Source organism: Pogona vitticeps, chromosome 5 (genome assembly GCF_051106095.1).
Source record: "Pogona vitticeps strain Pit_001003342236 chromosome 5, PviZW2.1, whole genome shotgun sequence".
Lineage (NCBI taxonomy): Eukaryota > Metazoa > Chordata > Lepidosauria > Squamata > Agamidae > Pogona > Pogona vitticeps.
The window spans coordinates 74,770,952-74,793,071 of NC_135787.1; the positions used below are offsets into that span (position 1 = coordinate 74,770,952).

Genomic DNA, 22,120 nt, shown 5'->3' on the forward strand with positions numbered 1-22,120 from the left:
GGACACCTTCCCCTAAACATTTGGGTTGTGGTGCCCTCCCTGCCCTGATCAACGAGACACCCCTATTTCTGTCATACACAGCTCTGTCCTCCAAGAGAGACGAAAGGAGTTTGCTGCCTCCTCACTGCCCCAGTCCTGGGAAACAGGATTACAACAGTAAGGGCATATTATTTCTCATATGGAGGAATCTCATAAGAGAACATCGAATGTAGACTGTAGGTGACCAAAATCGCTCCAAGTTCCAAATTATGTGGAAAGATGCTCAGTCTGGCTACCTTATTTGGAAATGAATTAGGACCCAGCTCATATGAGTGTCTGTGACTATACAGAGTTGCATTGTACAGAGTCAGACTATCCAGTGGGTGACTAAACTTCTCTAACTGGTGACACTGCCAGGTTCTGGGGCAGAGGTCTGCCAGTTCTGCAACATGAGGTACCTGTTCATGTAGGAAGGGATTGAAATCTGGAACAGTCTACACTGAAGCCCCTTAAGGGCTGACTAGGCTAGGTGCTTCAACGAAAGCTACTGCTGTGCTCTAGTTCTGTGCTGTATTTTTTGCTGTTACAATGCAATTCCATAGTGCATGGCTAAGATCTATAGTAGAGGGAGATGCATACGAAGTAGGTTGTTATTTGGTGCTCGCCTGAACCTTTGCTGGGAAGATATTTCTCTCACTCAGGTAAATGTGTGCTGCTGCATCAATTGATATTTGTGTAGGTTTATTTTGGAGAGACGTGATTTAAGGGTTTGTCTGTATGGGCTCATAAAAGCAATCTGGAGCAAGCTAAATAAGGTTGCTAGAGGTTGAGTTGAATTCTGGTACGCCATTTCGTATATGTAGTTCTTGCATCCAATTGGCATATGTACCTTAAGCAACCCTATTTGGTCTGGCTCCTTCCTCTTTGAATCCATGTCATGAAGGGGTTTTATGATATTTGCAAATTAAACACTACCTCTGGTCCTTTGTAGAGTAGAGGAAATGCCCATCTTATCACACCCTAACCCTATTTTTTCATGTTGACTTGAGCGGCAGACATGGGAAAACCACCCTACCCAGCCCTGGGATTAATCCCACAGGACAGAGCTTATAGGTATGCTGTTAGTGCCTATATGGAACATGTATCACATTGGGGGGATTTTCATTGAGGTAACAGCAAAACAGAAAGTGATTTCCTTCAGTATCACAGCTGATCTATACTGGGACATCTAGAGTCACAATTATACTTCTGGGGGTGGGGAAGTTTGCCTGGACAACAAGATGACCTCTGACTGCTGTGTCAGGCTTGATAACTGAAAAGCTGCACATGTTCAGCTTGACAGGTTTTAAGGAGCTGGGGATAGGAGTCTCATTCATTGCTGTCATTCATATTTTTTTCATCCCCTGCCAAGGCAGATGATGCCCTCAGAGATTCAACAAAACCAGTTGTGAGCTGGCTATGTGTTTTGACAGACAAGGGAAAGCTGCTCAGAGGATTTAAAGCCTCCTGCTAGCAAAGCAATCTGTGTAAATGCTAAAAGGGATGTAGGTTGGAGGTATGGTTGGAGACAGTTTTAATTCTTGTGTTGCTTGTGGAACGATACTTTCAAGTTAATTCCCCAGCTGGCTATTGATCTGTTTCAAACCACATTTGCAGTTTACTCAGCAGCTTGACCTACAGAGTGTATGTGTGGTGGTGGAGTGTGAGTTATAATTCTTGGACTTCTTTCAGACATCTTTCAACATGGACAGGACATGGAAACTACTGTGACCTTAAATGAATTGGCTTCACCTACAGACTGACAGGCAAACTGTATCCGACTGCTTATATTAGATTTTGGCTACATCTTTGGCTACTGCTGATTATGAGATGGTGGTGACACAACTGTAAAGCTGCCAGGTGTGTGTTTGACTATTCTCGTGCAATGGCATGCAGTGCTGATGGTGCATCCTGTGAGAAACCTCTCCCCAAATGCTTTTCTGTGATCTTTAGAAAAGTGTTTGCTTCCTCCATGATGCTCTTCCCACATGTTTTAGGGTGGATGAGAACTTGAGATCAGCTCCACCAAATCCATTGCCTTTGGTTTTCACTTTTTCATCAATTCTTCCTTCCCAATTTGCTCTAACATTACATAAAGTAAGCAGTTTATTCCAACTCTTCTCTACCTCACATTCAAGACACGATTCCTCAAGGCCTGTAATGAGTTTGCCATTCAGATTGGCACAGTTATGTGTAGGAAAACATCAATGCCAATCCCACAAAATGCCACCAGAAACGTGTGCACTTCGGTAGGAACCTAAAGGTTAATAGATTTTAAAGGTAGCATACAGTTAGTTGCCTTATCTTTGTTTTTCTTTACTCACAAGGGCCCTGATCCAAATCATGACTACCATTTCTACTTAGGGGGGAGATAAACCTCTTACCAGCCATTTGTTTCTCAATACACATACTTGTGTGTGTACACATGCTCCTACACTATACAGAGGTTTTAAAAGGAAATATGTGGTAGAGGCCTATGGAGCCCTTTTCTCACACTCACACACCTTTTTGCCTGCCTCTGGGGATGGGGGTCACAAAACAGGTGTCTGCCTAGTGAAATCCCCCCATATATAGTAGACCTAATTCAGGCCATTTCTAGCTTCTAATCTAGTCAAATCTAACCAAAATGCTGTGACATTTTCAGAGACTACTATGTATGCAACTGTACATGTAGATAGCTCTGCATGTGATTGGGAATTCTGCCTTCTATGACTGCCCCTCCCCCATCACTCATGGCAAACTATCTCCGTGGAAGTGGCAGCTAGTACCTATTGTGGCTGATGGAGCAGAAGGCATAGCAACCAATGATGGGTAGTGGAATCGACTGGAAAAGGAAAGTATACGTATACACAGGCAAAGAATGCCATCTGAATTGCAGGAGAGATTCCATTAAGAATCCAAAAAGTTACCAGTGTCCTGTTCTGAACCACCCTCAGCTGAAGACTAGAGGGAAAATATTTTGTTCCTGAAATAGAAATAGAAATGTTCCTACATACTACAACTTTTTAAGCAGATGACTTATTAATTCATGGCCATTCTCTTATTTTCTTCTCTGCCTTTTCTCTCTCATGTGTACACACACACACACTCACAGAATTGAGAACTGAGTAGGAGTACAAAACAGGCAAGGCCCTTACCTTCTGTCTCTGGATAGAAGGCCAGTGGGAGTGGTGTGGCTATAGGTGGTCTGAGCCTGAGGTGAGGCAGAGCTTCACCTCCTCTAATGGCTTCACCAGCCTCCACTGCCGCATTTGTACCTTTATATTCAGAGGGTTCTCAACACATGTTGAGCAAAATCATGCTGGCAATGTAAGTGTAGATGCATCACTCATGGTGACAAATTGCCACTAATTTATGATTTGCCACTTCCATTCCTGGTTCCATGTCAGTCACATGACTTGGTGCACAACCAGGAACATGAACAGCAACTTGTTACTCTGCAGAAATTTGACACCATGATTTATGTAACTACAGTTACAGTGGCTAAACCCCCAACACAATTCTGTCCATTATAGTGAATATATATGGTCAGGCAGAGCTTGCTACCACAGTCCTGTCACCCTCCTAGCAAACTTTCTAGCTCCATACACTTTGGTTATTATTGCTGATTTATGCTGGCTTAAAGGAAAATGCATTGCCCATGTAGTGTAGCCTGGAATGAAGCCGGCACTCAGGCCTTATGAGGAAGTGGGCAGCAGGGCTATTTGGCTCAGGCCTCACTTTACCCAAGAGTTTGTGTGTGTCACGTATGCTACAACTTTTTTTAAAAAAGGTATATGCTATTATTTACATTAAAATATATATATTTAACCTTCTCCGTGTTTTGTTGCATAGCAAGAGACACTGTTTCGTCCAAATTAACAGGATTTATAATAATCTTAGAACTGCATAGCTAGAAGGGACCCTGTGGATTATCAAGTCCAGCCCCTGTCAAAGAAGTACAGTACAGTGAGACACTGAACCCCAATCTCTGGCTCTACCTAAACCTAAACTGCTATCCAGCAGTTCTTTATTGAACATGAAGTTTAGAAACAGAAACAACATTACTGTATACAGTTTCTGAACCCTTTCCAATTATTATCCTGATTGATATTGGTTCCTTCTTTTTGACTGATGATTACACACACACCCTTGTGCCTTTATTACTGAGGTCTTGGGCTCCGACTTGCTTGATCACTCCGACTGATATATCCCAAGCAGGGGTATGGCTTATGTGTCCAAAACGGGAACAAATGACTAGGTCCTCCCTTCTTCCCTTCCTCCTCCCTAAATACTGAAAAGTTCAGCAAGCCCTCTCTCGGGTATTGGGCCAGGGTTGGTCCACGAAGAGCGAGAGTCCTTTTCTACCTTGTTCTTGAATCTGCCATCTTCTTTCCCTCCCCCTCTCTGTTTCTCTCCAAAAGGAAGGCTTTTGAGAGAGTTTAGAAACACAGAGGTCCTCTGCTTCTGCTTTGGGGACTCTCAAGGAGATGGGTTTGTCAGTCTGGGACCCTGCTTTTGCACATATTCCTATTTTCCCTGGGCCTCTGCTATTTTGGGGGTTTCCTGCTTCTGCCAGGTAAGATTCTTCCTCCTGGTCTTCCAGTGCATCACCCCAGTTCTCTTCTTCTTCCTCTGGTTTCCTCTGTGCTAAGATTCCCCATATTACTCTTGGGGCTTGTTTCTCCTTCTGTTCCCCCTCTTCAGATTGTGCTCCTCCTCCTCTCTCTAACTCCTCTTTTATAGTTTTTGCTTCCCAAGTATTCATTTTTCTCCTCTAGAGGACATTCCTCTTTTCCCAGACTTTTCCCTTTTTTCAGGCTTTCCATCTCCCCCTTGATAATCATAATGTAGCATTGCTTCTCCCAAGCCAACTGGGGAGGTGGAGATTTAAAATGTGGCCCACAAACAGGGGTCAAAGTGTCACAGTCACTCTCTTCACACCTGCATCTGCCTTATCCCTGTCTGATGCAGCTGTTAATTAAAGGGCACCTAAACATTCCTAGAAAAAATAAAAATGTAAGAACACATTCTACTTAAAAGCCTTTCTAACAATGCACTCGCTCAGTGTATATGAAGAGCTAAAGTTTTAGCCAGAGGTGACTTTAAAGGTCCTGAGAAGATCAACAGGCGGTCACTTTCCTCACAGAGACCAAATCTTGACATTGTTTGGCAATTTATTTGTCAGCTGATCAGCCATCTGACAAGCTAAAATTTCTAACTTAAATGAGAATTAGGCCTTGTAAACATTTATTTTGAGTTTACTAGGAGGCTCTTATGACTCACCCTTTCCTTAGATATAAAATGTATTTATGCTTACCAGGAAATGTATATTGTTCTATATATCTTGTGCTATACTATAGCAACTATACACAAAGCTGGAATATCCCAGGCACCTTAAATATTTGATATTGTGTTTGCATCTATAATTATTAAACTTGTATTTTTAGTTATCAAAGGCCACTAATTGGGCTAACTGTTTTTCTAATGTCCATGGGACTTTTCGATTCATCTTTAACTAGATCAGATAGTTAGCTGGGAGATAGAACATGTCCAGACACTGGTTTCTTTTTTGTTTGTTTGTTTTTAAAGCTTAGTAGCTTTCTCTCATGTATTCTCAAAGGCTTTCATGGCCGGGATCTGATGGTGGTTGTGGGTTTTTTGGGCTCTTTGGCCATGTTCTGAAGGTTGTTCTTCCTGACGTTTCGCCAGTCTCTGTCCTCTGAAGATGCCGGCCACAGAGACTGGCGAAACGTCAGGAAGAACAACCTTCAGAACATGGCCAAAGAGCCCGAAAAACCCACAACAACGAGCCTTCTCTCATCTTTGGTATTATACATGCACTCTTCTAGAGCTGTGATTTTTTTAGTGGATATGCTTCTTACAAATTACCAAAGAAGTAACGGGATACAGAAGTGATCAGAAGTGCCATCAGCCAACTATGTAACACAAATGACTCTAAAACTGGCTGAATCTAAAGGAAAAGTTCATGTAGCATTATTATGCAGGCTGCAGAATAATTTAGGATGCTAATTATTCATGATATATTATAAGCACAGATTTGTTTGATGTTTCTCTTCTCCCCACTCCCAAAGGGTTTCAGTATTAATAATCCAAATTTATTACTTGTCTGGGTAGCAAAATGCATACTATATTCATAGTTCAGCAAGCATGGACATTTCTAAAGTATATTTGCTTCAACTAAAATAAATTATCTCTACACTTCTATGTTTATTTTTCATGGTAGAACATTTTATGCAGCAGAGTTCTTCCTCACTGTCTAAATTTACAGCGTTTAAATATTTTGATCAAAATATTATTATTATTATTATTATTATTATTATTATTATTATTATTATTATTATTATTATTATTATTATTATTATTATTATTATTATTATTATTATTATTATTATATTAATTAATTAATTAATTAATTAATTAATTAATTAATTAATTAATTAATTAATTAATTAATTAATTAATTAATATGCCACCCACACTACCCAAAGGTCTCTGGGCGGCTTACAGCATCCAAAATACAACAAAGATATGCAACAATTAAAATACAATTAAAATATATATAAAATTGCCATCGGACCCACAGCTAATATTATTTCAGTTAAAAGCCTTCTGAAACAGGAAGGTTTTGACCTGGCGCCGAAATGTCATCAGCGTCGGCGCCAGACGAATCTCAGTCGGGAGGGCATTCCATAGTCTGGGGGCAGCTGCCGAAAAGGCCCTTTGTCTACAAGCCCTCCCTCTTATCTCCTTGAGGGACGGCTCTTTCAAAAGGGCCCCCTGGCTAGATCTTAACTGCCGGGTAGGCTCATATGGAAGGAGGCGGTCCTTCAGGTATCCAGGGCCCAAGCCATTTAGGCTTGGGCCCTGGATATGTTGATAATTGTTGTAGGCATTGGGTTTTTTTTGGGGGGAAGGAGATAAATAAGACTCATCCACATACAGAGTTTCAGGGAGAAAAATGGTCAGTATAGAACCCACATCCATTTGAATATGATGAAGAGAAAGAGGAATAAAAATAAGCCTTTTGTGATACAAAGTAATAGGCAAATAACAGCCAAAGTGAAAGCTACAAAACGCGGATGGTGTACTGGCATATCAAACCTGTAGTGCCTACCTCTCAGGTTGCAGGCATAAGCACCAAAAGAATTACTTCCACTGATCAGCCACAACATTAAAACCACCTGCCTAATATCATATGCTCATCTTCATGCTGCCAAAACAGCTCTTATGCATTGAGGCATGGACTCCACAAGACCTCTGAATGTGTCCTGTGGTATTTGGCATCAAGACATTAGCAGTAGTCCTGCTAATTGTAAGATGCGGCCTCCATGAATCAGATTTGGTGTTCCAGCACATCCCATAGATGCTCAATTGGATTGAGATCTGGGGAATTTGAGGCCAAGGCAATACCTTGAACACATTGTCATGTTCTTTAAACCATTCCTGAACAATTTCTGCTGTGTGTCAGGGTGAAAGAGGGCACTGTTATCATGGCCACGAAGGAGTGTACAGGGTCTGCAGCAAACTCTAAGTAGGGAGGTACGTTTCAAAGTAACATCCGCATGAATGCCAGGACCCAAGGTTTCCCAGCAGAACATTGCCCAGAGTATAACACTGCCTCCACTAGTCTGCCTTCCTCCCATAATGCATCTTGCTGCCATTTCTTCCCAGGTAAATGACACACACACGCCCAGCCATCCACCTAAACGAAAACATGAATAATCAGACCAGGCAACCTTCTTTCATTGTTCCATGGTTGCATTCTGATACTCATGATCCCATTGTAGGCACTACTGGTGGTGAACAGGGGTAATCAAGGGCACTCTTGGCATGTCTGTGGCTATGCAGCCACATACACAGCAAACTGAAATGCACTTTGTGTTCTGACACCTCTCAGCAATTTGAGCTACAGTAGCTATTCTGTGTGATTGGACCAGACGAGATAGCGTTTGCTTCCCATGTGCACCAGTGAGCCTTGGGCACCCACAGCCCTAATACCAGTTCCCCACTTGTCCTTCCTTGCACCACTTTTGGTAGGTAGCAACTACTGCATACCGTGAACACCACACAAGACTTGCCATTTTGGAGATGCTTTGACCCGCTTTGGCCCTTGTCAAAGTCACTCAGATCTTTTTGCTTCCCCATACTTCCTGCTTCCAAGACATGAAATTCAAGAACTTGTTCACTTGCTGTCTAATATATCCCACCCCTTGACAGCTGTCATTGTAACAATATAATCAATGCTATTCACTTCACCTGTCAGTGGTTTTAATGTTTTGGCTGATCAGCATTACTACAGCAGACTGTCCTTAACAGCAAACACTGCAGCTCCTGCAGAAAGTGCCATTAATGATCTTTTAACCCAATAACGGTTTAAAGAGCCCATGACTGGCTTGAATAGAATTAAATCTACGGTTGTGCTAGATTAATCTCTTGCAAAATATGTGTTGCATGCTCTCCCATATTTGATGTAATCTTTTCTTCCAGTCACTGAATTCAACTCACAGTATTAAAAGGGGCTGCTTTGGTTTGCTTTGCCTCTTAGACACTTAGGATGGCTGGGTGATCTTCTAAGTAGTTCAGATGATAAGCCTCATTTAACTTCTAGGAGAACAGTCAAGAAGCAGGTGCTGGTCCACAGTGCTAGTTTTCTGTTTGTACTTGGTTGCTTTTTGATTGGCCAGCTGACTAAGTGCCCAGATGTGATGCTGAAAGACGCACTTGTCCAGTTATAAGATGTAACTTGCAGGCTATTGGGGCTGGTTGAGAAGAACAGCTTGTGCTAAACGTAAAAAATACGTTTTGACACCCATGGAATTGTAAATAATGTGCTATTTGTATCATCTAATGTCAGTCCAAATCTTTCTGAGAAAAGAAAGTTTTTTATATACAGTATCTTTTTTTCCTGGCTGGAAGGAAACACTGGCTAGCATGATTGGGTGAAGCCAGTTTAAGATGTTATTCACCTGCAGCTTCTTGGTTCACCAAACAATGACCTGCACTCAGATATAGTGGCATTTAACATTAGTGCAATCTAGCAAAACACTGTTGAGGGTTTTCAGGACTCCTGTGACTTTAACTAGACACTTCCTGTTTGCAAGTTCTACCACACTATTCTTTTATGTGTGTGGGAGAATAGTGAGGGAAGGACAAATGATTTTCTCTTGAATAGCCTCAGTGTTATAGCATTACCCTAGTGATAAGGTCCTGTACAAGCATTGTAGAGCTTTAATTATTGCACCTTTCCCCACGTTATTACTGTTTCCTTAAGCTACATATGCCATTTTAAAAACAAATAAGTTTAGAATTGTTTTGCACTTAAAATTATATGATTAGATTATTTTGGCACATACTTTACCAAACCTTGCCTTATATGTTTCATGTCAGAATAAAAACAAATTGAAATAGATGGGTGGGGTTAATATGAAATCTTGATGTCTTAGGTTTTTCATGAAATTAACCTAATGGCATTTTGGTATGTTCTACCAGAATGTCTTAACATTCACTGTCAACACATTTGTTCAAATGCATCACCACTTCTTTTTGTTAACATTATCACACAGGGCTTCCAAAAAGAAAAGAAAAGAAAAGAAAGAAAGAGAGAGAGAGAGAGAGGAAGGAAGGAAGAGAGAGAGAGAGAGAGAGAGAGAGAAAGAAAGAAAGAAAGAAAGAAAGAAAGAAAGAAAGAAAGAAAGAAAGAAAGAAAGAAAGAATCAGCACGTGATTGTGTAAAACAGGCAAATAGGTATACAGGAGATCTGCGGCTGGCTTGGAACCCCACAGAACATAATAATTCCACTAAAGTTTATTATCTACTCCACTAACATCTTCCTCCCTCCCCCTGTAGCATTGCTGCTTTTAGCTCAGTCATCCCAGTCCTTTTATTCATTTTTGAATATCTAGGCTTGTTCACATTGGATCTAGATCATATATTTGTGGTGCAAAGTTCCAAGCTGATGCTTGAAGTATTATTTTGTACAAAATCAGTCATATGATTCCTCAGGGTTCTGGTGCTCCACTAAGGGATATTTCACACTTTATACAGCAAATATGAGCCTCGTGGCGCAGTGGTTAAAATGCTGTACTGCAGCTAAAACTGTGCTCACGACCTGGGGTTCAAATCCCAGGTAGCCGGCTCAAGGTGGACTCAGCCTTCCATCCTTCCGAGGTCGGTAAAATGAGTACCCAGCTTGCTGGGGGGGCAATGTGTAGCCTGTATAATTAAATTGTAAACCGCCCGGAGAGTGCTTGTAGCACTATGGGGCGGTATATAAGTCCAATAAATAAATAAATAAATAAATAAATAAATAAATAAATAAATAAATAAATAAATAAATAAATGTTGGCCTGCCGTTCCCAGAAACCTTCATCACCACCTGTGCTGGCTGGCCAGGGTTTCTGGGAGCTTGGGAGCCCCTGCTCTAAAGGAGCCTTCCTCAACCTGGTGGTGGGAATGGTATTTCAGTCCTGCTGGAGGCCACCAGGTTGGGAAATGTGACAGTGAATTAATGGAGTAGGTAGTTGTGATCTTTGAGTATCTGGAGCGAAATGCTCTATTTTGAAATAAATGTAAAAGAGATAAGTGGTATTGCTTTACTGTACATAATAATCTTTAAAATGATAAAATGGGAGAGTATTATTATCCCCTTGGTGTAGGAGGACATGATGGATAATATCAGCCTACCTAGAAAGTTTGTCACTAGGTGAAGTGTCCTTTGAGCCAACCATTTCTCAAATCACACTTTTTGTCCCCAGGGCAAGAAACCAACTTGCTGCTTTCATTGTAGCAACAATCTTGAGTGTGTTTTTGGGTTAGCCTTCTGAAAAAAATTACTTATTGTGAAAGAGAAGCTAAAAATTATGACTCTCCTTCTGAGAATAATTGGTATTTGTTTGCGTTAGAGTGTAGGAGAATTGTCACACTACTGTGTTCATGTTTAACCTTGTGTAGGAGGACACAGAATCTCTGACCATTTGTCATATGGTGGAACAAGACGGTTAGCTGTTTTTAGCCTGCTGAACTGGCAAATTCAACTGCTAAAGAACTTTTTGGTTTTGTCCTCTTGCTTAACTGTTTGAAAAGGTGTGGTGTTTACTTTACCAGAGTGCTTCTGGGGCCTAGTTTTATGTACAGATCATATTTATGTCATGAATCATGTTTCACCCCTCCCCCCCCCCCCGTGCTTTTTATGTTGGTGTCTGTATTTCCTTTTCTTCCTAGTTGATTCCTGGTTCACTAGGGATATAGCAAACTCCTGGTAGCTAGGCATATGTAAGGTCTTATATATGTTTGGCTGTTTCAGCATTTATGGCTTTTGTGTTTTTATTTTTGCTGTGCCACTCAAACTGAATTTTTGCTGGTTTAATCTAATTATCCTGACAAGCAGTTTGAAATTCTGTTAAACTAGCATAAAAATAGATGTCGCTCAAAACAAAAATCCTAATGTCCAGCAAAATTTGCCCTTCCTCTTATCTTATCTGTTTTGAGTCACACAAACTATTTGCACAACGCCTTGTGCTTGGAAGAAGTTGTTTGTATGTGATTCACTCTCTATCTCTGAATTTCAGAGTCTGAACTAAATCTTTTCTGTTTTAAATTCTGGCTGCTTGTGGAAAATGTCAAAGTGTGTGTCTCCTGCTCTTTCCTTAAGCCTTCATCTGACCTAATAAAAATCTATTAGTTACGGGGGGGGGGGGGGTTCGATTATTTTTTTGAGGCACTGGGGTAAACTTTTTGCACTAGGGCAATCTCAAACATCTTTCCTTTCTGTCCCACCCACTCAGGCTACTTCGAGATGCCCTGAGCAAATTATTGCCATGGAATTTAAATGGCCAAACCTCACTAGCCAATAAAATGATATGTGTGTACTGTATAACAGAGTTACATAGACCTCATGACTAGGAGGAAAGGTTATTCAAGCAAAGGTGGAAGTAGAAACTAACCTGTTGCAATTGGAGGACTAGAAAGGTAAGAGGAACACTTGCTTTTTAAAAATAGGATTTGGTTTAATTGTACGCAGATTAGCAAAAAATAAAAGGTGGAGCTGTCTGTTACTCTTCTGTAGAGCATTAAGTCTAAGAATGGAATAAATAATTGTAAAACAAGCTTGACTGCAATGCAGAAAAGAAATTTCCTTTCATAGGATGCATGGAAGTTTCATCGTTCTCAAAAAACTTGGCATAAAATTGCTTTTACTTTTAAGATTTAAAAATCGAGTATGCTAAGAGTGAGTTGCCATTCTTTTAATTCAAACAAGCAAAACGAGATTAATTTAGCTTTGTATTTTTCTTGGATCTGACTCAGCCAACCTTGTGGAGTAGCTCATTTTTCAAGTAGATATGATGAATTTGGCATTGAGATTTGAAAACAATGAAGCTTTAGCTTTGGGGACTTCTTTGTTCACTGAAAATAACCGCTCGCTATTCCTCTCAATGTTGCTATATTACTTAAAAATAATTTAAGTACAATGCCACAAAATTCTGCACAGTAGATATTTGAATATTTGCTCTAAAGGTGTAAATACAATTTATAAACTGTTTTCATTTGTCACCTCTTTGTCACATTTTAAAATGGCTTTTATGTAAAGAAATACTCATAGCAACATTGAATAAGTGTATAATGGGACCACCTTTTGTTAGATCAATGGAGAAAAATGTTTTGTTTCATTTTTGCAAGTTCAGACATATTTAAGGAATACACATAGAATAGAAATAATTGAAACCCTACTCTGAGAATGCAGCTTTGACTTGAAACTTTAATTCTACATACTGTACTTGCTTTTTGAAGGGATATGTTTTCAGTGCACTAGAGACCTTAGCTCCACTTCATTTGAAGCTAGTTTCAGTTCAAGCCTGATTTGCAAAATGGCTACTTTATTTTTCAAGACTGTCTCTGTACAGTTTTGCATTTATAACACTGGCATTTAAATCTTTGGAAAAATTAGAGAGAAGTATTCTGGAACCAATGTAACTTGACCTTTCCTTAATGTGCACTTGTTCTGAAAGGTGGGTAAGGTGCAGACCTGTTCAGGTTTGCCTAGTCATTTAGAGCTTATCTCCTTTTTCTCTACAAAAACAAATCTATATTGATTTTTCATGCCTACTGTCAAGAGTTGAAGGTAGAAGCATAACAACATAGGGAACACTTGTGTCTCATTGTACTCCTTTTAGAGAGTTGATGAAATATTAACTTCAGAAGAATCAGATGAATTTTCAACCAAAATTAAACTTTGAATGGGGTGTAATTTGTTCTTGAAACACCCCCCCACCTGATATTTGCATATCCTTCAAAGGTCCTTTGTCCTGGTTAAGCATTTTTACAAAATGCATAACAACTCTGGGCAGAGGTAATCTAATCTGGCACTTTGCTCAGCAGGGTTAGGAGCTGTATTTCTCCATTTCAGCCAGGGGTTCAAAGGTTTGCACAGATTTCACAGATCAGAGATCAGGACTAAATAGCTGCACTTTGCAGCTCAGTTCATCAGATATGATAAATTTCCACAACCGTGATGGTTGCTTGCTCTGGCTACTCGCTCCTTCCGCTCAGAGGCAATGACAGGCGGTTAACAGCATGATATGTGCAAGTTGGCCACTGGCACCTGAGTTTAATGAGTAACTAAAGGATACCTAAGCCATGGCTGCAAAGTAGATATTACGAAAGAGTTCAGATGGTGAATGGGGGATGGGATGACACTGTGTTTGGGAGAAGAAAATAGTGATGATTAGATTGAAATGCCAGCATTAAGGTTCTTAGAAGAAAGTTCCATTAAAATTAATGGGCCCAGTGTCTGAATGAACACTTACGACTGAAGGAACAACGTCAGTTGTTTCAACTGCGGATCAGTATTAACCATGCAGCATTGGTTAGTGCTTCTAATCCGATGCACAACGATAGATACTTCTTTGCCTTAAATGAGTTACCCAAATAAGTTAAATCAACCTCAGATAAGGATTCTAAATTTATGTTCGTCCCCAACCACTGTAATTTTTAAAACATCAGCATGATGCAGCAACATTGTGGGAATGCACTGCACAAGAATCAGCATGGCATGAGCTCACTGTCCAGAGAGCCAGTGTGGAGTAGTGGATAAAGTGCTGGAGTAGAACCCGGGTCACCTGGTTTAAAATTCTTGCTTGGCCATGAAAATTCACTCAAGGAGTCTTAACAGTAAACCAGCCCTTGATCATCTCACATACTTCAGAAACCCTATTAGGATCACCATGCATTGGAAGGAACTTGATGATATGCAGGAACAAAGCCTTCTGCCAAATGTAAAACACTGCATGCCTTTTAACTAAGTAGACACACTGCATCCTAATCAGTGTGTCTATGTTGTGCTGAAGTTCAAATTGACCCTCGTTAGCACTGAAAACTGGCATTAGAGTAAATGGAGAATATCCTACAAAATAGAACACCTAATTTGAGGGGCACTTTTGTTCCTATCATGCTCATTCTAAGATCTAAGGCTATCAGAATTTGAAAAAAGGATGGTCAATAGCTGGACCATCATTCATATGACACTGACGATTCCCTTATATGAACTACTGTAATACTTCCTGTATGGTTCTTGAAGAATATTTGGAAACTTCTGTTGGCTTAGATGTTGGCCATTTTGTTGTTAGCTGGGGCAAGCATACAATAGTATACTGGCTTTCACTTAGCTTCCAGGACATAGGAGTGGTCCGATATGATTTGGGATCACTTATGTTTCTTCCCATGTGTTTATATGCAAAATATGTATTTTAGTGATAACTTATTCTTCATAGAAAAACTGCTTTTATTGAAAGTTGCACATGAATTACATTAAACTTTGATTGTTTGCATCTCTCTTCTTTTATGTACAGAATTAAGTTACATAGAATTTGACTTGAGTTCCTGCAGTACCTTAAAGACTAACACATTCATTTTAGTGTAAGATTTTATGGCCTAGAGGTGACTTGGCCAGATCCATGGGAGGAGGTATGTACAGTTCTCTTGGCTACTTTTTTAAAAATAAAGAATGGCTAAAATCCTGTTGCTTTTTTATGCATAAGGAAGGCAAGCAGCGTAACATTCACTCACTTTTAGCTGGCAATTGATGAGTTTCCACTGGGATTCGCAGACGCACTGCACATCAGTGGGAGATACTGACAACTCTGACAGTTGCCTCAACAACTTGTTAAATGCTGGCTAGAAGGAAGTGGATGTTGCTCTGTTTGCTTTCTGCATGCATAAAAAAGCAACATATAATTATATATTATAATATATTTTAATAACATTTCCTAATTTCCTCTGTCACCAAAATGATTAAAATCTGAGCTAAGATTTTGCCTAGCAGCACTATCCTATGCAACCTTACCTGGGAGTAAGCCCCACTGATTATAATGCAATTTACGTCTGAGTGAATATGCATAGGATTGTGCTACAAGGCTGCAGTTCTGTGTATCACAGGGAGAAAGACCCATTGCATGCAGTAGAGAATTCTCCTAAGTAAACACATTAGGATGGTACCATTAGTGTAATTTTTCTTATAAATAAAATTATGAAACTTGAGAAATTTTACCAGAAACCTTTTATGTTTACCTGCACATATAAGATAAGATTTAACTAATATACATAAGAAGCAAGACCTTCTTGGTTATGGCACCGGTCACAAAGTATGATCTCTCCAGACAGCTCTTTAAATCCTCATAGAATATGTCTATGTTCCACGAACCAACTTAAATCCTGGAGTTTCTGAGCCTTACACTTTGTACTAAATTGAGTATTGGATTTTTATTGCAGGTTTTCTCTCTAGCTCTGTATCTTGATTGATGATAAACTTGTGAGTGGGTGTCTTCATAAATAGAGCCTACAGTTTTCTTGCTTTTCCCTGTTGCTGTTTTCACTCTTTGCATTATGGATTTGATTGTTACAGCTACATTAATTATAGGTTTGTGGGCTTGGTTGATTTTGTTAGAAAAGTGGGACATGACTTTTTAATTAAATAATTGCTTTTTGAGAAGTAATGAGCATTTGGACCACACTATTGTATCTTATTGCTTGTTGGGTACCAGGGATGTTTTACATTAAGGCTGAGGAAAATACATTTTATTCTGTGGCCACACTGTAGATTGTTTTGAAATATGCAGCCACCAGATTCCAAGCAGAATGTCAGGGTGTGTGAGCTATTGTCATTAAATTTTGATATCAGTTTATCAGGAGTCATACTCTAAAGTGCATGTATGAGAAAGAGCGCATACTGTCACCCAACTGAATGCCATTTTTAATGCATGGACTTCCAGGAATAGCTTCACCATGTAGCAGAACCTCAAGCAGAATGAACCCGATAGGTGCTGTTTTCTTACCCCTAACTTCCATCTATTAAAATAGTAGATGTTTTAGACTCCAGCTCCCATTATCCCTGGCTTCCAGAACAAGCAGTGGTGCAAAATCTTGAGGATTACCTCCATCAATACTTGGAGGGCTACATATGCTGCTTCCCAATGTTAAGCAAGAGATGGCTCTAGTAATTCAGAGAGAAGGGTGATAGTGTTGGCGTCATATTGTCTCTCAGCAACAAATACAAATGTATCTAAGCTTTGGACACAAGCTTTTTCAGCCATGCTCTCCTTTTGTAAAAGCTTCACACAGTCTGTCTGCTTGATTAATAGCATGTTCTGCTCTTTAAATACACCCAGGCCATACGGCACATTTAGAGCAAAGCAGGTTGTTGTCCCAACAGCTGTTGTTTCCGATTCCAGCTGTGCCTAGTTTGAACACACTAGAACCTGTCAATCCCTTGTCATTTTAGCACACTGCTGATTCAAACGACCATTTTCCCTATGATATTGTTTGACTTTTGCAGTCTTTGTGCTGGAAATCAAATGGAATTAGGCTATCTGAAGAGTTTTAACATACCAGTTAGCAGTGAATGGTTAAATCTGTAAGACAGAGTTCCATGAACTGGCTGGAAAGCTGAGCTGGATACCCGTCTGCAGAGCCACAGTATAGGAGTTCAGTTCCCCGCTGTACCTCCTGTGAGCAGAGCCAGCCTGTGTGGCTTTGGGAAAGCTGCACAGTCCCAGAAGGAGGGAATGGTAAACCACTTCTGGGTATTATCTACCTAGAAAACCCTGAAAAGGTTTGCCATAAGTCAGAATTGACTTGACAGCATGAATTTATTATCAGAGGTCCATTAAATAGGCACTGGGACACATGACGGTCCTTCAGACAATCCAGTTTCCACATCCCTAAAACAACAACAACATGTTATTCAAGAGAAGAATCACGGACAAGGATTCTGCACACAGCCTATACCCACTATAAATATATGTACCTACTGAATCAATGCAATTGACATAAGTGTTGATTTACCATTAAGTAATTGATTCAATTCCTCTTTTTTTCCACATTTCAAGTTCAATATTTAGTATACTTCAGATACCTATTCAACAAAAATAGCTCATTGTGTTTTTACACCTGTTTGTTTTTAGGATATCATTTATGAAATAAAAAGTTTTCCTCATTTACTCCCTTGTATTTTTAAAGGGTTCCTTGGCCCTCAGTTTTGGAGCTACTTAGAAAATTAATCTTAAATAAATAAAAGGGGATGGTCATAAATTAGTGCTCCACTGTGTCAACATTGTGCAGCCCCCTTTTGTCAGCTGTCCTTTGCTGACACTCTGAGAATAATGGAAATAGTCACCACAGCAGAGGAATAAAATCTGCAGGGGAATAATCTGAATTTAAAAGAGAACAAGTGTGAACATGAAGCTAGTGCCCAAGCTGCTTACAGATGTTAAATGACAATGTTCAATATAAGTAATAGATTTCAGTTTTAACATCAAACTACTGACCTTGAGGAAATGGCACACAAGTAATATTTGTCCCAGGACCTTGTAATATTTTTGTGTTGATGCATTAGGCCTTTTGCTTCCACATTCCCAAATCATGTTGGTAATTTTATTTTTGAACACAGTAGAGCTTTATTTTCTTGCTACATTTCTAAGTGTGTGTGTCTTCAAGTCTTCCATTGCATGTGAAATAAAAAGAGACTGTAAAAAAATGCTTCTTTATATGAAGGCTGTTTTGTGGCAGACCATATTTTGACATGCAGCCTAGGCTGATCTGTTTGCTTTGATGGTATACCTCCATAATGCACTGGCTCGTGGCTTACGTAGATTGATCTGCGTAGGGCTCACAGTGTTTCGGCTGTTTTCTTTTGGCTTGAAGGGCTGGATTCCATGAGCATGGCTCCTTCCCACACCTTAATTCTGTTCCACTGGTATAATCGGGTGTGATCACACAGGGAAATATATTGCAATTGGGGCTGCTTCTGAAGTAGTTCAGTATGATCCGTTTCCCAGCAATCACACAATCTACAAGGAAATGTGCTCCAGACTGACCCCAGCGTGTGCCCAAATTGGACCTTTTTGATCCAACTGTAGGGCTACTGCTTTGAGGGGCTGGGCTGGAGCAATTCCCCAGCAGACAGAAGGGTCACTGTGAGGGAAATCACTCCTATTAAAGCAATCCTTTCCAGTGTGATCAAACATGCAACTTTGCAACTGGACACAAGAACAACTATGTCAGTGTCAACTTACACCTGAATTGATGGCTACTTTTCCTTCGCAGTAAAGATTGAACATGGATGTATAGAAAGCTGGACTGGTGCTTTGTAAACTAACAGAGAGCTGTTTTCCTCTTATCTCACCTAATGTGTTCTCACAAGTATTGTAGTGCTGTTGAAAAAGTCAGATCTTTTTCTGAAGGATGGCTTGTAAGATGAATGCTAAAGGCAGGCAAAATGAGATGAATGCCTTAAACCAGAGGTCCCCAACCCCTGGTCCACGGCCCAGTGCCGGTCCATGGCCTGAGCCAGACCGGGCCACAGAGACAGACCTCCCACCCCGGCCCCTGCACGCACTCACCCCACACAGCTGATTTGCACATGAGTGTGTGCTCCAGCGTGCCCATGTGAGTGTCATGTCGCCATTTGTGCAAGCGCATGAGTGTGCTCTCATTTGTGTGAGAGAGCACATGCACTTTTTCGTGCATGCACATGAGCGCGGGAGTGCCCCGCCTTCCCCAGCCAGTCCGCAGGGTGAAAAAGGTTGGGGACCCCTGGCTTAAACTGCAGATACAGGGCGGGGGGGAGTACTCTCAGACTGACTGTCTTCCTGCCCCTACCTCCATTCCGTTGATAGCTGTGCATGCCACACAGCCTGTCATGAACCCCTTAGACTTGCCAGCTCTTCAGATGCAGTAGTGGATGCTGTACCATCACTAGTATCAGTATAGTTGGAATTTGACAGTACCATGATGTTCTTCTCTCTTGGCCCAGCTCTGTTTCAGTATTTCTAGGAATGGTACACCTTCCCCTTTGGGGAAAATATTTTTATTATATATTGTGGCTTTGTACTGGATGGTTTGTAATTCTGGCTTTATGGGTTGTGAACCACCCCGAGAGTGTTTCCACTAATGGGGCAGTATAGAAATTGAAATCATACATACATACATACATACATACATACATACATACATACATACATACATACATACATACATACATACATACATACATACATACATACATACATACATACATACATACATACATACATACATACATACATACATACATACATACATACATACATACATACATACTCAATATGCTGTTCTTCCTGCACCCTCTGCATCCTGTCCAAGGAAAGAAGAATGTTGTGAGAAATTAAGTGAAAATATGGCCGAATGACGTCGTTTGTAGCACATTTGCCTTTTAATAAGGATACTCTCATCTGGAGACATGAGCCAGGAGTCCTCTTTTTATAGAAGGATTACTATATTGTTAATCACATCTAACTAATGGTACCCTTTCCAATTTCTTTTTTCAGGAGGTGTTGCACTTTGGTTAGGACATAATGACAGCTGAAGATTCCACTGCTAGGATGAGTAACGATTCCTCCAGTATGCAGGCAAATAAAGTCCCTGAGGGTGTGGCTGGTGCCCCAAATGAAGCTGCACTTCTGCAACTGTTAGAGCGCACTGGATATACGATGGTTCAAGAGAATGGGCAGCGCAAGTATGGTGGTCCCCCACCAGGCTGGGAAGGGCTTCCTCCGCCTCGTGGATGTGAAGTCTTTGTGGGCAAAATCCCTCGTGACGTCTATGAAGATGAACTTGTCCCTGTGTTTGAGTCAGTGGGGCGGATCTATGAAATGCGCCTGATGATGGACTTTGATGGAAAAAACCGTGGCTATGCCTTTGTAATGTATACTCAAAAATATGAAGCCAAACGTGCTGTCAAGGAACTGAACAACTATGAAATCCGTCCCGGCAGGCTGTTGGGTGTGTGTTGCAGTGTGGATAATTGCAGGCTGTTCATTGGAGGAATCCCCAAAATGAAAAAAAGAGAAGAAATTTTGGAAGAGATCTCTAAGGTGACGGAAGGCGTGCTAGATGTCATCGTATATGCCAGTGCAGCAGATAAAATGAAAAACAGAGGGTTTGCCTTTGTTGAGTACGAAAGCCACCGAGCAGCTGCTATGGCAAGGAGGAAATTGATGCCTGGGAGAATCCAACTTTGGGGGCATCAGATTGCTGTCGATTGGGCAGAGCCAGAAATCGATGTTGATGAGGATGTCATGGAGACTGTTAAAATCCTGTACGTCCGTAATCTAATGATCGAAACCACAGAAGATACCATTAAAAAAGTATTTGGACAATTTAATCCTGGCTGTGTAGAACGTGTTAAAAAAATACGAGATTATGCCTTTGTACATTTCACAAGCCGGGAAGATGCTGTTAGCGCCATGAATAATCTCAACGGCACTGAGCTGGAAGGATCCTGTCTGGAAGTGACCTTAGCCAAGCCAGTAGACAAAGAGCAGTATACCCGTTACCAGAAAGCAGCTAAAGGAGGAGGAACAGACGTTACTCAGCAACCTAACTATGTTTACTCTTGTGATCCATATACCCTGGCATATTATGGATATCCATATAATGCTCTGATTGGTCCAAATCGAGAATATTTTGTGAAAGGTTAGTACACAATTTTGAATACATTGTAGCTATGAACATTATTAGAGTTTTACTTTTTTTACAGTGATGGGGAGCTATTTGCTTTAAGTAAGTGATAGGTGATACTGCTTGCTTTCTGCTCTTTGTTGCCAGAAAACCCTGCTCCTAAATTGTATAACCTGAAGCTGTTTGTAACAGGAATTAACACATGACAAATCACAGCACTCTCTATCTGTATCCACACCATCTTGCTTGTTCCTCAATTTTAAAGCAAAAGAGGGCTGTTCAGTAGTAAAGTGGCGGTGATGTGTGCTCAGGGTATTTCCCAGGGGTGTAAAGGTATACTGTATTTGTTTCGAAGTCAAAAAGAGTGAAGGAGAAGGAAAGCAAACCAGCCTGATCAGAGGCCTCCAGAAGCATCAGTACATTACACTTGGAAATATGCACTGCAGAATTTTGTTTTTGGTTCCCACTATTATCGGTTTTCTGAATCCTGTCACACTCTAACACGTGGGGAGCCTGCAAATATTGGCAAGGATCTAGCTGGATGCTGTTATTTATTTATTTATTTATTTATTTATTTATTTATTTATTTATTTATTTATTTATTTATTTATTTATTTATTTATTTATTTATTTGTTTGTTTGTTTGTTTGTTTGTTTGTTTGTTTATTTATTTATTTATTTATTTATTTATTTATTTATTTATTTATTTATTTATATCCCGCCTATCTAATCAATTAAGATTACTCTAGGCGGCTTACAACAATAAAACAACAAAAATATAGTTAAAACTATTTTACAAAGGAAAAGTTGCAGCAAGATGGGACAGAACTAGGGAGTGGAAGGAAAGGGGAATCAGGAACTGACAAAGGGGAAGGCCTGCTGATACATCAATGTTTTTAATTGTTTTTTAAAAACCTAAAACCCTGTCAGTACAGTAACACACATTATCCTGCTTGTGCAGGCATTGCCCTTACAGAAGGAGAGATCCCTGTTCCAAATAATCAGCTTGGACAAGGAGATCTCAGATACCTCCTAGCATAAGTAGCATGAAAGTCAAACCATGGTTGCATGAGTGAATAGATTCTAAGAGGATCCCAGCCCAAAATTCTG

At 40.2% G+C, this 22,120-nt stretch overlaps 1 protein-coding gene across 9 annotated transcripts in view; it reads left to right on the forward strand.

Annotated features, from left to right (window-relative positions):
• Positions 1–22,120, forward strand: part of RBM47 (RNA binding motif protein 47) — an 83,121-nt gene that overhangs the window by 49,328 nt on the left and 11,673 nt on the right. For 7 of the 9 annotated variants that reach the window (XM_020786241.3, XM_078393999.1, XM_020786242.3 and 4 more), the window contains exon 2: positions 19,879–21,025. In XM_020786241.3, the coding sequence (XP_020641900.3) occupies positions 19,906–21,025 (1,120 nt within the window). In that variant the 5' untranslated portion in view covers positions 19,879–19,905. Of the gene's footprint in view, positions 1–11,851; positions 11,990–14,865; positions 14,981–19,878; positions 21,026–22,120 lie in introns of those variants that run through there. The other 2 variants (XM_020786243.3, XM_020786240.3) reach the window with 2 other exon arrangements.